The sequence below is a fragment of the Panicum virgatum genome, chromosome 2K, assembly GCF_016808335.1.
Source record: "Panicum virgatum strain AP13 chromosome 2K, P.virgatum_v5, whole genome shotgun sequence".
NCBI lineage: Eukaryota > Viridiplantae > Streptophyta > Magnoliopsida > Poales > Poaceae > Panicum > Panicum virgatum.
Genome location: NC_053137.1, coordinates 21,747,037 through 21,758,321, shown reverse-complemented (window position 1 = coordinate 21,758,321; position 11,285 = coordinate 21,747,037). Strand labels below are relative to the sequence as shown.

General features: G+C 41.6%; 1 protein-coding gene across 2 annotated transcripts; it reads left to right on the top strand.

The window, feature by feature from the left end:
- The first annotated feature begins 7,564 nt into the window (after positions 1-7,564).
- LOC120671454 lies at positions 7,565-10,243 on the top strand. 2 transcript variants are annotated; one of them, XM_039951793.1, is made up of 3 exons: positions 7,565-8,014; positions 9,306-9,370; positions 9,876-10,243. In XM_039951793.1, the coding sequence occupies exons 1-3, from the start codon at positions 7,735-7,737 to the stop codon at positions 10,026-10,028; spliced, it is 498 nt and encodes a 165-aa protein (XP_039807727.1). In that variant the 5' UTR covers positions 7,565-7,734; the 3' UTR covers positions 10,029-10,243. The 2 variants fall into 2 exon arrangements, 1 of the variants encoding a protein (XP_039807727.1); XR_005673655.1 differs by having other exon boundaries at positions 8,157-10,243.
- The last annotated feature ends 1,042 nt before the right edge of the window (positions 10,244-11,285 follow it).

Below are 11,285 nucleotides of genomic sequence, written 5' to 3'. Positions count from 1 at the left end.
TTATGTTTAGGCCCTCGGTTTTAGCAGAAAAGCCCCTGAAACTCCAGTTTTCTTACAAATAAGCCCCTAGAACTTGTTTTTGGCCTAGAATATGCGTTTTAGCTCCGTTTTTAGCGTTCTTTATATCCACGCGATCGTTGTAACGTGTAGAATAGTTTTAGAGTAGTTTAGTGTGCTGTTTTTATGTATTGATGTACTATTTCTTAGCTTTTTGTTAGTGTTTGCCTGTATGTTTATTTTGTGCATTGTTTTGGCCATGTGTTCGTGAATAGACGCTGAGCTACCTGAGGAGCCCCAGTACCAGTACCCGGAGCAGCCGTCTTCGGAGCAGTTCGAGTAGCAGCAGGAGCAGTACGAGGAAGGCAAGTATAACATGAACAACCTATCACTTTAATTACATTTTCATACTGCATTTTAATACTGTATGCCTATAAGGACATTTCTAGCCACTTTATATCCTTTATATATACCTTTGGGTTGCATTTTGGTTAGTTGTGCTAGGTTGCTGCGCTATAACACACTCTGGTCCTTTTTAATTAATTTGATTAATGGTTTACTTGAATTTAATTCTGAGAGTGGCACTCTGTGTGGCTTGAGTGGCTCACTTCTCGTTAAAACTGGTTTTGTTAGAAACATGGTTTAGGGGGCCAGCACGGTGCTTAGTGCTTGGTTGGCCACTCTCCATAAGGACCGGTTCATAGAGCGACAACCTGGGACAACAGCGCTACCACAAGGCTAGAATGGGATAGACTTGGCGTAATAACTAGATCTTTTTGGTTTGGAGTAACTTACCTGCGGGGCAAGAGTAGTAAGCTTCAATGGTCCCTGCTCCTCCGGCTTGGTCTGTGCTTGGATTGCGCTCCTGTGCTTGTACCCCCGGAGGTGGGCCCCATCGTCGCCGACCTAACTCTCGCGGTTACGCCTTACCAACGAGATTCTTTTTAAAGGCCTCGTAGTGAGTCGCTGGCCATCTCACCTAAGGAAGTGTGATGAACAACTGGCGTAGCTCACGACTTGTGGGTAAAGATGTGCAACCTCTGCAGAGTGTAAAACTGGTATACTAGCCGTGCTCACGGTTATGAGCGGCCCAGATCCTCCTTTTGATTAGTGAAGTTATCTCCTTCCGACGAGGGAGGTGCTTCTCGGGGTTACCTTGGTGGCTTGGTTTTGGTTTGGTTCTCAGTAGTAGTATAATTAATTCTGATTAATTACTATGTAACTGGGTTAATGGTAATTCATCAACTCGTAGTAAATAGCTTTAATAAAACTTTGCCAACACTTAAAAGCTAATGCAGTTGAGTCAGCCAGCCTAGAGCCTCATAGTTTGTGTTATACTTGTTGAGTACAAGTTGTGTACTCACTCTTGCCTCTTCTCTACTTTTTCCTCTTGGTTACGCTACTGCTGCTCAGTTCCTGCCGACACGAGGGAGTTCGTCCAGCGCTACCAGGACTACGAGGACTTCTAGGTGCTTCGTCTCCCAGTCGACGTCCCTGTGGCGCCCTGCTTCAGCTTCGGAGGGCTTTTATCGTATTTTGTACTTCGCTTCCGCTGTATCAGACATTTTGTCATTATTGTAATAAATAACATTCGTATTCGCTTTATTATATCTTTTTACATGATATGTGCTATGATATACTGTTCATTCTGTTGTATATACGTGTGACTTGATCCTGGCACGTATATGATTGCTCGGTTTATGTTCTTTTATAAACCGGGTGTTACAGGTAGGCAATTCGTTGTCCTTAGGAAGCATTTTTTAACAAGTTTGAGTAATTCACCAAATCCCTTGTTGGATGCACCATTTGTCGCCTTCCATTGCAGCAACTCCAAGGTTGTGCCAAGTTTCTTCAATCCATTTTGACAATCTGGGTACAACAACTTACGGTGGTCCTCTAACAACTTCTGGAACTTCAACCTCTCCGTTTCACTCTCACAGTCTGCCTGCACATTGTGCAATGCCCGCCCCAGATCGTCGCTGGGATTATTTTCTGCTACATCTACTTCGGGCTCTTCCATGGGAATATCGTCATCGAATGCACCGATTCCAGCATTCCCGGGAAAGTGGTCGTCAAAATCTTCTTCTTCATTGTCTTCCATGGTAACCCCCTGTTCTCCGTGCTTCGTCCAACAAACATACTTCTCCATGAAACCATTTGCGAAAATGTGGATGTGTAGGATTCTTGAAGATGAGTAATCCTTGTTATTGTTGCAATGAACACATGGGCAGCACATAAAACCATTCTGCTTATTTGCCTCAGCCACAGACAAAAAATAATGCAGGCCATCAATGAATTCTTTTGAACGTCAGTCAGCATTGTACATCCATTGCCGGTCCATCTGCATTTTAAATAAATCGATTTGAATTCTTTACACGTATCGAATAAATAAAATATATCAAATCTAAATTAAACTAAATGTAACATAACATGAATAATTAAAAGATCTGCAATATCCATCATACATCTTGATTAATTAAAAGGAGTACTTAATCCATTACAGAACTTAACAAAGGAGTACTATACATGAAACTTAAAAATTCGGACAACAACACATAGATTTTCAACCGTCCTTGCGTTGGAACGCAGAATGCTCTAACGGATTTCTTGCTGGCGCAGAAGAAGATGGCGGAGCTGAAACCTCCGAGTTTTGTGGTGACGAACCGTAACGCCGCAATAAATCCTCAAGATCAAACGGAGGTTCCTCGCCCCTTGCCATGCATTCTCTATATTCTTTTTCCAAATAACGGAGCGCTGCCCTATGAAAAGCACTAGGTTTTTTGGACCGACGACCTACTCGAGTTGTGCCCTTCTCTCCAGAAGGACAACGATCATCCCCACCGGCGCCACTCCCTCCAGCTGCTGAAGCCATATTTTACTGAAAAATACCTTTATTTTCCACAAAATTATAAATTCTTACCATTACAATGCAAATATTATTTACTATTACAATTACAATGAGCAGATTAATAACTCTTGCAAATAACAATGAAATCATATAAAAAAGACGAAATGTATCATTAATTGAAAGAAATATCTAATTAATTGAAAGAAATCTCTATAACTTCTAATTACTTTGACACCCTTCAGTTCCAGGAGTACACTCTTTTCAATAACCAGAAATCCTCTAGAAGAAAAAAAACCCTTTATTTCTGAAAATGTATATATCAGTAACCTCAACCCTGTGGTGATGACACTGCCTTTCGGGGGGACACGGTGCGGTACAAGGATGTCACCAATCGGCCAGTCGTAGCACCAACATTTACGATTAATAGGCACAACACTTGGCACAGGCAGCGTGCTCGTTGATATGCTCTCAGTACAACAACGGCCATGCTGACTGCGTCAAATGCTGTCTTCTTATCAATCGGAAGTGCTGGTGATGCGACCAACCGATTCGCGACGTCCTTATAGCGCATTGTGTATCCCCGAAAGGTAGTGCCATCACCGTTGGATGGAGATTAACGACGTATACTTGTTTCGAAATAAAGATTTTTTTAGCTTCTAGATGGTTTCAATGTGAGCCTGAATAAATACATCACTAGAGTGTCAAAATAATCCATTCATAATAAAAAATTCTAATATACTCATTTCATTAATTCATTCATGAATACAAAAATCAACTATCCACAATATGGTCATATACACAAGTACATCACATGAAGTGTCTACACTCATTCTAAAAATTTCTACTATCCACATACTCATCTAAATCTAAAAGAAAATCACACCTACATATGCAATCTAAATGTCCAAGAAATGAGCTAGCTACACATTTTCTCTATTTCTAAAGCATGAAATGAGCTATACAAGCCAAGGAAGAAGAGAAAAACAAGCCCCAAACCTTTAGCGCCGATGGATGGACGGGGAATCAAAGATCTTCACATATGTGGTGAAGAAATGAGCAAGAACTCCTCTCTCCCGAGCCAAGAACAGCAAGAACAAGTGAGCTGAATGGCTCGGGTGGGGGGAGAGGGAAGGGGATAAGGGGGCCAAGAAGTTTTGTCCCGGTTGGAGACACGAACTGGGACAAAAGGGGGGCTTTTTATCCCGGTTGGTGGCTCCAACCGGGACAAAAGGCTCCTGTCCCCCCCCCCCCCCCCCCGCTGGCCCGGCTAGCCGTTGGAATCGGGACAAAAGCCACCTATTGTCCCGGGCCCAAATGCTGCCGGGACAAATGGCCTGGAACAAAGGCCTGTTCTGTAGTAGTGCCTTGTTTTTCTTCTTCTTCTCCCTCTTTTTATCTTTTTTATTAGGCTGACTCAGATAAATTGAAGACAAGTTTGTTGAGTTCGCAGAACATTCTAATCATTGACTTAAATGAAATAAAAACTAGGCACAACAAGAAACAAAAGCACCAGTACATGTTTTTCTCATACCAGCATTGTAATATTCAAATTTGAATCTACCGCTGTGAATTTGTCATCCATTAATGTTCCACCTTGGTTAACCTGACAAACCATGCAGGAAAACTGAGTCCACTTTTCAACAGATAAGTGAAAAAAGGCAATATATACCTCATTTAATAGTTCCCAAACAATCCTTGTGTTAACAGCATTCAAATCATTGACCAACAAATATAGTGCTCCCCCAACCTGTAAAAGAATAAAATGGGGTCAAGGATTAGAGCCAACTGTAACACCAAGACTACCAACATTAGCTTCTTACCATAGTTAAGGTAATTAACCGATCATTCCAAAGAAGGACACCTGGTTCACCTTCTATCAGTTCTTTTCTGAGGGATTCCAGGCTGCAAAATATATTGAAAAAATTACTTGAACGTACTCACAAGTTGCATATGATGAATTTGTAAGTTTGTAGCCAGAAAAAACACACCCATGTGGTGTTAACTGAGAGCCTCGTAGAAATCTTGTGACGATTACAACTAAAAAAATACCAAACAAAGAATAAAAGTATCATTGTCAGGATTGGGAACTTGAATACGTATAACAGAAAAACAATACTAACCCTGATCTTCACGTACGTGATTTAATGGCATCATCTGATGTGCCCAAGGAGAGCATAATTGCTCGATTTATGTCATCAAGCTCTTCGCGATCACCCTTCCTTTTCTCCCCTAATTCTTTCATCGACTTATACTCAGCAACCTCAATCGACTTATCCTCTCAAGTCATAGTACAAATCAGTGCAAGAAAAACGAGATCAAACGACCTAGAAACGAAGAAATCGCGAACACAAGAGAAGGGGGAAGAAGGAACTCGCAAAGAACAAAAGAGCACACACAAGAACTCACTGGACAGCCATGATACGATCCAAAAGCCCGGAGGGCACGCACACACTAAGGGGCGTGCTTCCTACGAACAAATCACTACACAAGTTTGCAGTGGGCACTCTCACACTGTCTGGAAACCCTAGCTAGGAAACTGTAAAATGAAAGGCAAAGAGGAAGAGAGGGGGTTGCCCTCGCTATATAGTCCGGCTTCCTCTTTCCCAAACTACCCCTAGATACAGGAGCCAATCCACTTAGCCCCAAGGGCAATATGGTCGACTCGGGGTCACACCGATCCGACGGCCACCGCGCCTCCTCACCGGTATCCTTGCTTCCACGCAATCTCCCCGATGCCGCCACGTGCCGTCCGTTCCGCATTGGAACCTCCGCCCGGGTTTTGAGACCCAAACCCACGAAACCCGCCGCCGATGGTTTTGAGGCCCAAACCACCAAACCGGGCCGCGAGTAGCGTACCGCGTACGCGTCCCCCGCCGACGCGTGTCACCACCGTCTTCGACCCCCCGGACGCCAAGTCTTCATGAGCCGCCCGCTCGACTTGCACGCCCGCCGTCTTGACCCGATCGACACAGTCACTCCACGCACTACAAGAAACTATTTAATCTGTGACGAATTTTTCATGACGTTTTCAGAGAATGTCATGGATTCGCTGTTATGGGTACCAAGCCCAACCGTGACGCTTTTTCAGTTTCGTCACAGTCCGGCCCAAAACACTGTGATGTTAAAGCAAATTCGTCACAAACAACAAACTAGAAGCCTTAAACCAAATTTCAACATTCTACTAAGTTTTATTCCGCTACCTATCCTCCCGTATTATGCATATGTGATTGGATAAAAAAAAGTGATAGGAAAAAAAATTGGCGTTAAACCTCATCCTCCCGTAGTATGCATGTGATTGGGGAAAAAAATGGTGTGGAAAAAAGAAAAGAAGTGGCAAGGGAGAATCGAACAGTGCTCTTCGCCACAGAAAAAAGCAACCTTGCCACTGCACTATCTGTTCGTTTGTGCATGAGTTCCGTACTATTCTCCTTTATATGGTTATATATACTCATGTTTTAGCGACAAAAGAGAATGTACCATAGAAGAGAATCGAACCTGGATCTCGGCGCAAAGAAACTAAGACTCGGCTTCGAACCTGGGACCTTCAATACAAGACTAGGCCACTTACCGCTGCGCTGCTCCACGGCCTGTGCTAGCGTCTAGTACAATAATATAGTTGAACACAATACAGATGTTTGAACACGTCAGTCAACTGATTAAGATGAAGAACATAGGAATTGTTGATCTTTTTCTTTTTAATCTAGAATTAAAACTTGTATATAGTATTTCTCTGTCATAAGAACTCCAACTTGGATGGTTCTTTTTTCTAAAATCAATATCTTTCATTTAATGACATTTGTTTGTACGTTAATTTCTATTTCTTGGATTTTTTTTTTCATATAGCTTGTTTTCTTCCACCTAAATGAAAGTAGAAAAACAAGTTTTTTGCATAACAATTAGTAATGTAACTTCATATTTTCAAATGTTATGATAAATATAAGATTGTTTTCAAATTTAAAGTGCATATGAGTTTGAAAATATTATAAGTTACTCCAATATCAATGTTTGACTTGAATTGTATGGAACAATGTGCTACACCTACAAAATTTGTGAACAATGTATATCCTATTTTTTGTAAAATCTCATGAAAATTTTATTTCAAGCTTAAACATCCATAAAATGATTCTATGTCAATTTTTAGAATTTTCAGAGAAGTTTTAGGTATTATTATCATTATTTTATAATAAGATTGCAAGTAGAACTCTGAATTATCACTAACAAATATTTAAAATTTTCAGCCATTTTCAGGATACGAGCTATAATGGAACAAAGTTGCGCAAAAAATATTTTTATGAATTTTTTAAGTACTATTTGAGATACTTTTAGTTCCAATTGTAATTATTTTCAATAAACTTGTAGAAATTAATTTAAACAATTGAAAATAGTAAATGAGTGAGAAAATTATTGAAACTTTTACAGTACAACTTATATATAGTGAACTATATATAGAAAATGTATTAGGGTACATAAGATAAATGCTTTTGCATGTTGCTTCACAATAGTCCCTTCTCTATTTGATGGGAAATTAATTTGCTTAAACAGGCCGAGAATTCTGGTATGGGCCTTTTTCTACTAAGGCCCGATTGATCCTGACCGCCAATCTCAGATCCAACGATTGGAATTGAGATTTTTGGTCATGCTACCTTTGCTTTGCTCTTCTTTTTCGGACACATTTGGCATCATCACTCGTATAAAAAGCCTGGATCGACGCGTCTGCGCCGAAACCCTAACCCTCTAGCGCCTCAACACACGCCTCTCTCTCTCTGGTTCCCCTCCCTCCTTCAGATTTGCACGCCGCTCCTCTTCCATGGCGCACGGCTGCCGGGCCTCCGTCGCCGACTACCATATCGCCGGCCACAGGAGTGCGTTCCCGCACGCGCCCTGCGCCTATGCGGTGGCCGGCTGCCTCTTCGTCGCCTCGCGTCTGCGTGCCGGAGCCCGAGGCGCGCCTCCTTCTCGTCGCGGAGGAGACAGACAGCGGGAGCGGGCAAAGAGCTCCACGCCTGCCTGACACGATGGGAGATCCGACGGCGGCGGATCTCCTCTCCACCCGGCGGCCACCTAGCGACCCCGTGACCAACGTGGTCCTCGCCCCGCCCCCTCTCAACTCCCGTAGGTGCTCCATGGCTGCAGCTTCTAGGTGGCGATATGCACAACAAGTCATACATGGTGAGCTCCTTGACAACCCCTGCATCGAGCTCTTCTGTAGCGAGCAAACACCCCTCCTGCTCCCTGTTGGCTGCATGGCCCCTCTAGATCTAGCTCGCTAAGGTGCTCAAGCCATTGTTTGATTTGATTCTTGGCACAGCAGGTGAATGATTTATGCTCGGGGTGGGTTGTGCTTGAATCGACTGATGGGGATGGGACTGGAGCTTGTCTATTGAAAGTTGGCACTCATTACAGGCTTACCTGCAGTGCACATGTTCGATGTTTTGCCTGATAGAGCATGGTTGATTACTTTATAATTAGTTTCCTTCATGATTTGCTTTGTATTGGCACAAAGATGTTTGGGGGTTGATTTGTCCTAATTTTGTGGCAGATTTTCGGTTAAGCATAATCCAGTTAAGCAAACCCTTGCTACTCCGTGATGTATGCTTGTGCTGATGTGCTCTACCACTACTAGTGTATATTCAGAGCACAGGTCAATTTGTCTCAGATATGTTCCTCAAATTAAAATGGGAGCCAAACTTGGTGTAACTCCCTTATCTAACATTGAATAAAGAAACATTAAATCTGATTATGAAATCTTACAAGAGGTAGCTTTATTCGAGTTTACAAGTGTTCATTTCCCTAAGTTAAAAACCGAAACATTTGGCTTTATAGGTTGATTGATCACTTAATTGTAGATTCAAATGGTGCTAATTGTGTTCGTCAGTTTTTCTGAATGTAATTATTATGTTAATCTCTGATATGCATAGAAGCTGTTAGCTTGTTCATTTGCATGACCAATCAACAATTCTTCCATGTCAAGTGACCTGAACTCATGATTTTAATTTAAATCACTCTTGACATCTTGTTGCTTAGAATTAATTTTATGCGAAGTGTCAATTTAATCTTTGCCTAGAGTTTTGGTTAGTGGTACTGCAGCACGCTTCTTTTGCATTCCTTTGCTCCGATTTAGTGTAGTGTTGTCCTCAATTCTGTTTTTCACAGTGTACTTCTAATTTGTATATCCACTGATTTGCAACTCAGAATTTGTGGTCTGCCAACCACATCTATTGGTATCTCAAGCATGCTTATTGCCACATCTGCCTAGCTCTTGTGAGATTGACTTGCTGGCATGCTTGAAACCAATCACATTTTTTTCATGGCATATATTTGATTATTGTTTGTCTACTGGTTATAGCATGGTTATAGCATTTGAGAGTGATCTCTTGGTCAGTTCAATTCTCGTTGCCTATTGTTTCCTTCATATTTTGAAGTCTACCATTTACTTGTGCATATTTTTATACCATGCCAGGATGCCAATGTATATTCAGTAATGAAGCTAGTTTTCTTTGTCTACCCTGGTACCCCAAAACAAAGGTATGAAAGCATATTTGTTCTTTCAGCTTTAACTTCTCCAGCAAACCATACCCAATTGATTAGCAGGAGGTCTGATCCTGCAATAAAAAAATAACATTGAGCATGATGGTCAATTCTTGGTTTTTTTTGTTCCTGCACAAGTACGAAATGTAATGCTGATATGTATTATTTAATGCCTACTCTATGTCTAGCGTCTTTTTACTAGATTGATTTGTTGATAAACCCTTTAAGTTCAACCACTCAGTATGCATATTTCTAAATATGTTACCTTATACTAAAGTTTGAGTAAATGGTCCTTCTGTTCCTATCATTACTTTTTTCTGAAAGTAATGTGAAAGTTAATACATTAACATTTAAATGCAAATATATTTCAATCATTACTTTTGCTGTGAAAGTAATAAAGCTCTAAGTGTTTCTGAATTTTATGATTGTAGTTTCAGTAGGTATTTGGGCAATAGTTCCCATTGCAAATATTGCGTGCTCATAATTGTTTGGCGATGTGAAGGTTGTGGATGAGATGCAGCAAGGAACAAACTGTTGGAAAAGATGGGTAGAGGATGAGATGCTCGGAAATAAGCCATTGCAAGAGATTGAAAATTTGAAGATGGCAACTAAGGGATTGATCCATTATTTTTTTTTGTTACCTTCTAATTTATGATGAAATGTCTACTGCATATTGTCTTGTATCTTGTGAAAATTGGTGTTGTAATTCTGAAAATGGGTTGTAATTGCTTATTGTGATTTCTGGGATGGAACTTTTGTTTCAGTAAGTGGGCTGAAAACACTGGTGGACTATTTTTATATGGGCTGTGTATAAAGTTCAATATGCTTAGCTAATAATGAATGTTGGGCTGAAATTAGGCCCACTTTGAATTGGGCCCTTTCAAAACTGAGTTGTTAGGCTGACATCACTTGCCATGTCACCAGCCACGTCAGATGTCACATCAATGTCCACGTCATTGATGGTTGAACACGTGGCATTATCTGTGATAACATCTGTGACATTTATTTTCGTCATAGATATTGGGCTTGGGCTGGGCTAAGTGGACTTTGGGCTATTTTGTGATGGTTTAGAAACGTCATAGATCGTGTCAATCTGTGACGATTACGGAAAAAATATCGCTCGATTTAATCTGTGACGCTCAATATATGATGTTATTCGAAATCGTCATAGATGTTGTTTTATGATGTTTTTCCAGCAATATGTGACGAATTTGTTTCGTCATAGATTAAATAATTTCTTGTAGTGACGTGTCCTCGCATTTGTCGATGTCCCAAGTGTCAGCCACCACGGCTGGCCACCCGACGATCCGGTCCCTCGAATCAAGCCTCACGTCTGCCCTTTCCCAGCCTCACCGGTTTCTCGGCACAGGCGCACGGCACGTCCTCCTTGGTCTTCACCTCGCCGCCGCCGTCGTCTCCGAGCTCGACACCTGCACAACACAAGCCAAGGAACACATCGCTCGACACACCGCACACTACTAAAAAACGATTTGTAGGAACGCCTCAATTTTTTTAGGGACGGACCAAAATGTCAACCGTTGCTATAAATAGAGCGGGATTACTGTAGCATCCGACCCGCCCCTAGAAAAGCACCTGCCCCTAAAAATGAGCGTCATTTTCAGGGGCGGTTCATGGCGTCACCCGCCTCTAAAAAAGAGTATTTTTAGGGGCGGGTGACGCCATGAACCGCCCCTAAAAATGGTGGTATTTGTAGGGGCGGGTCATGGCCTCACCCGTTCCTACAAATACATTTTTAGGGACGGGTGATGTCATGGCCCGCCCCTACAAATGGTTCCATACAAAAAAATTCATAATTTTTTCATATGATCTTGGATGAAGTCAAACTTTATATCAAAATTGTAGAGAATGCCGAAGTTATACAATATTAGTTCATGATATTTCTTTAATTTCT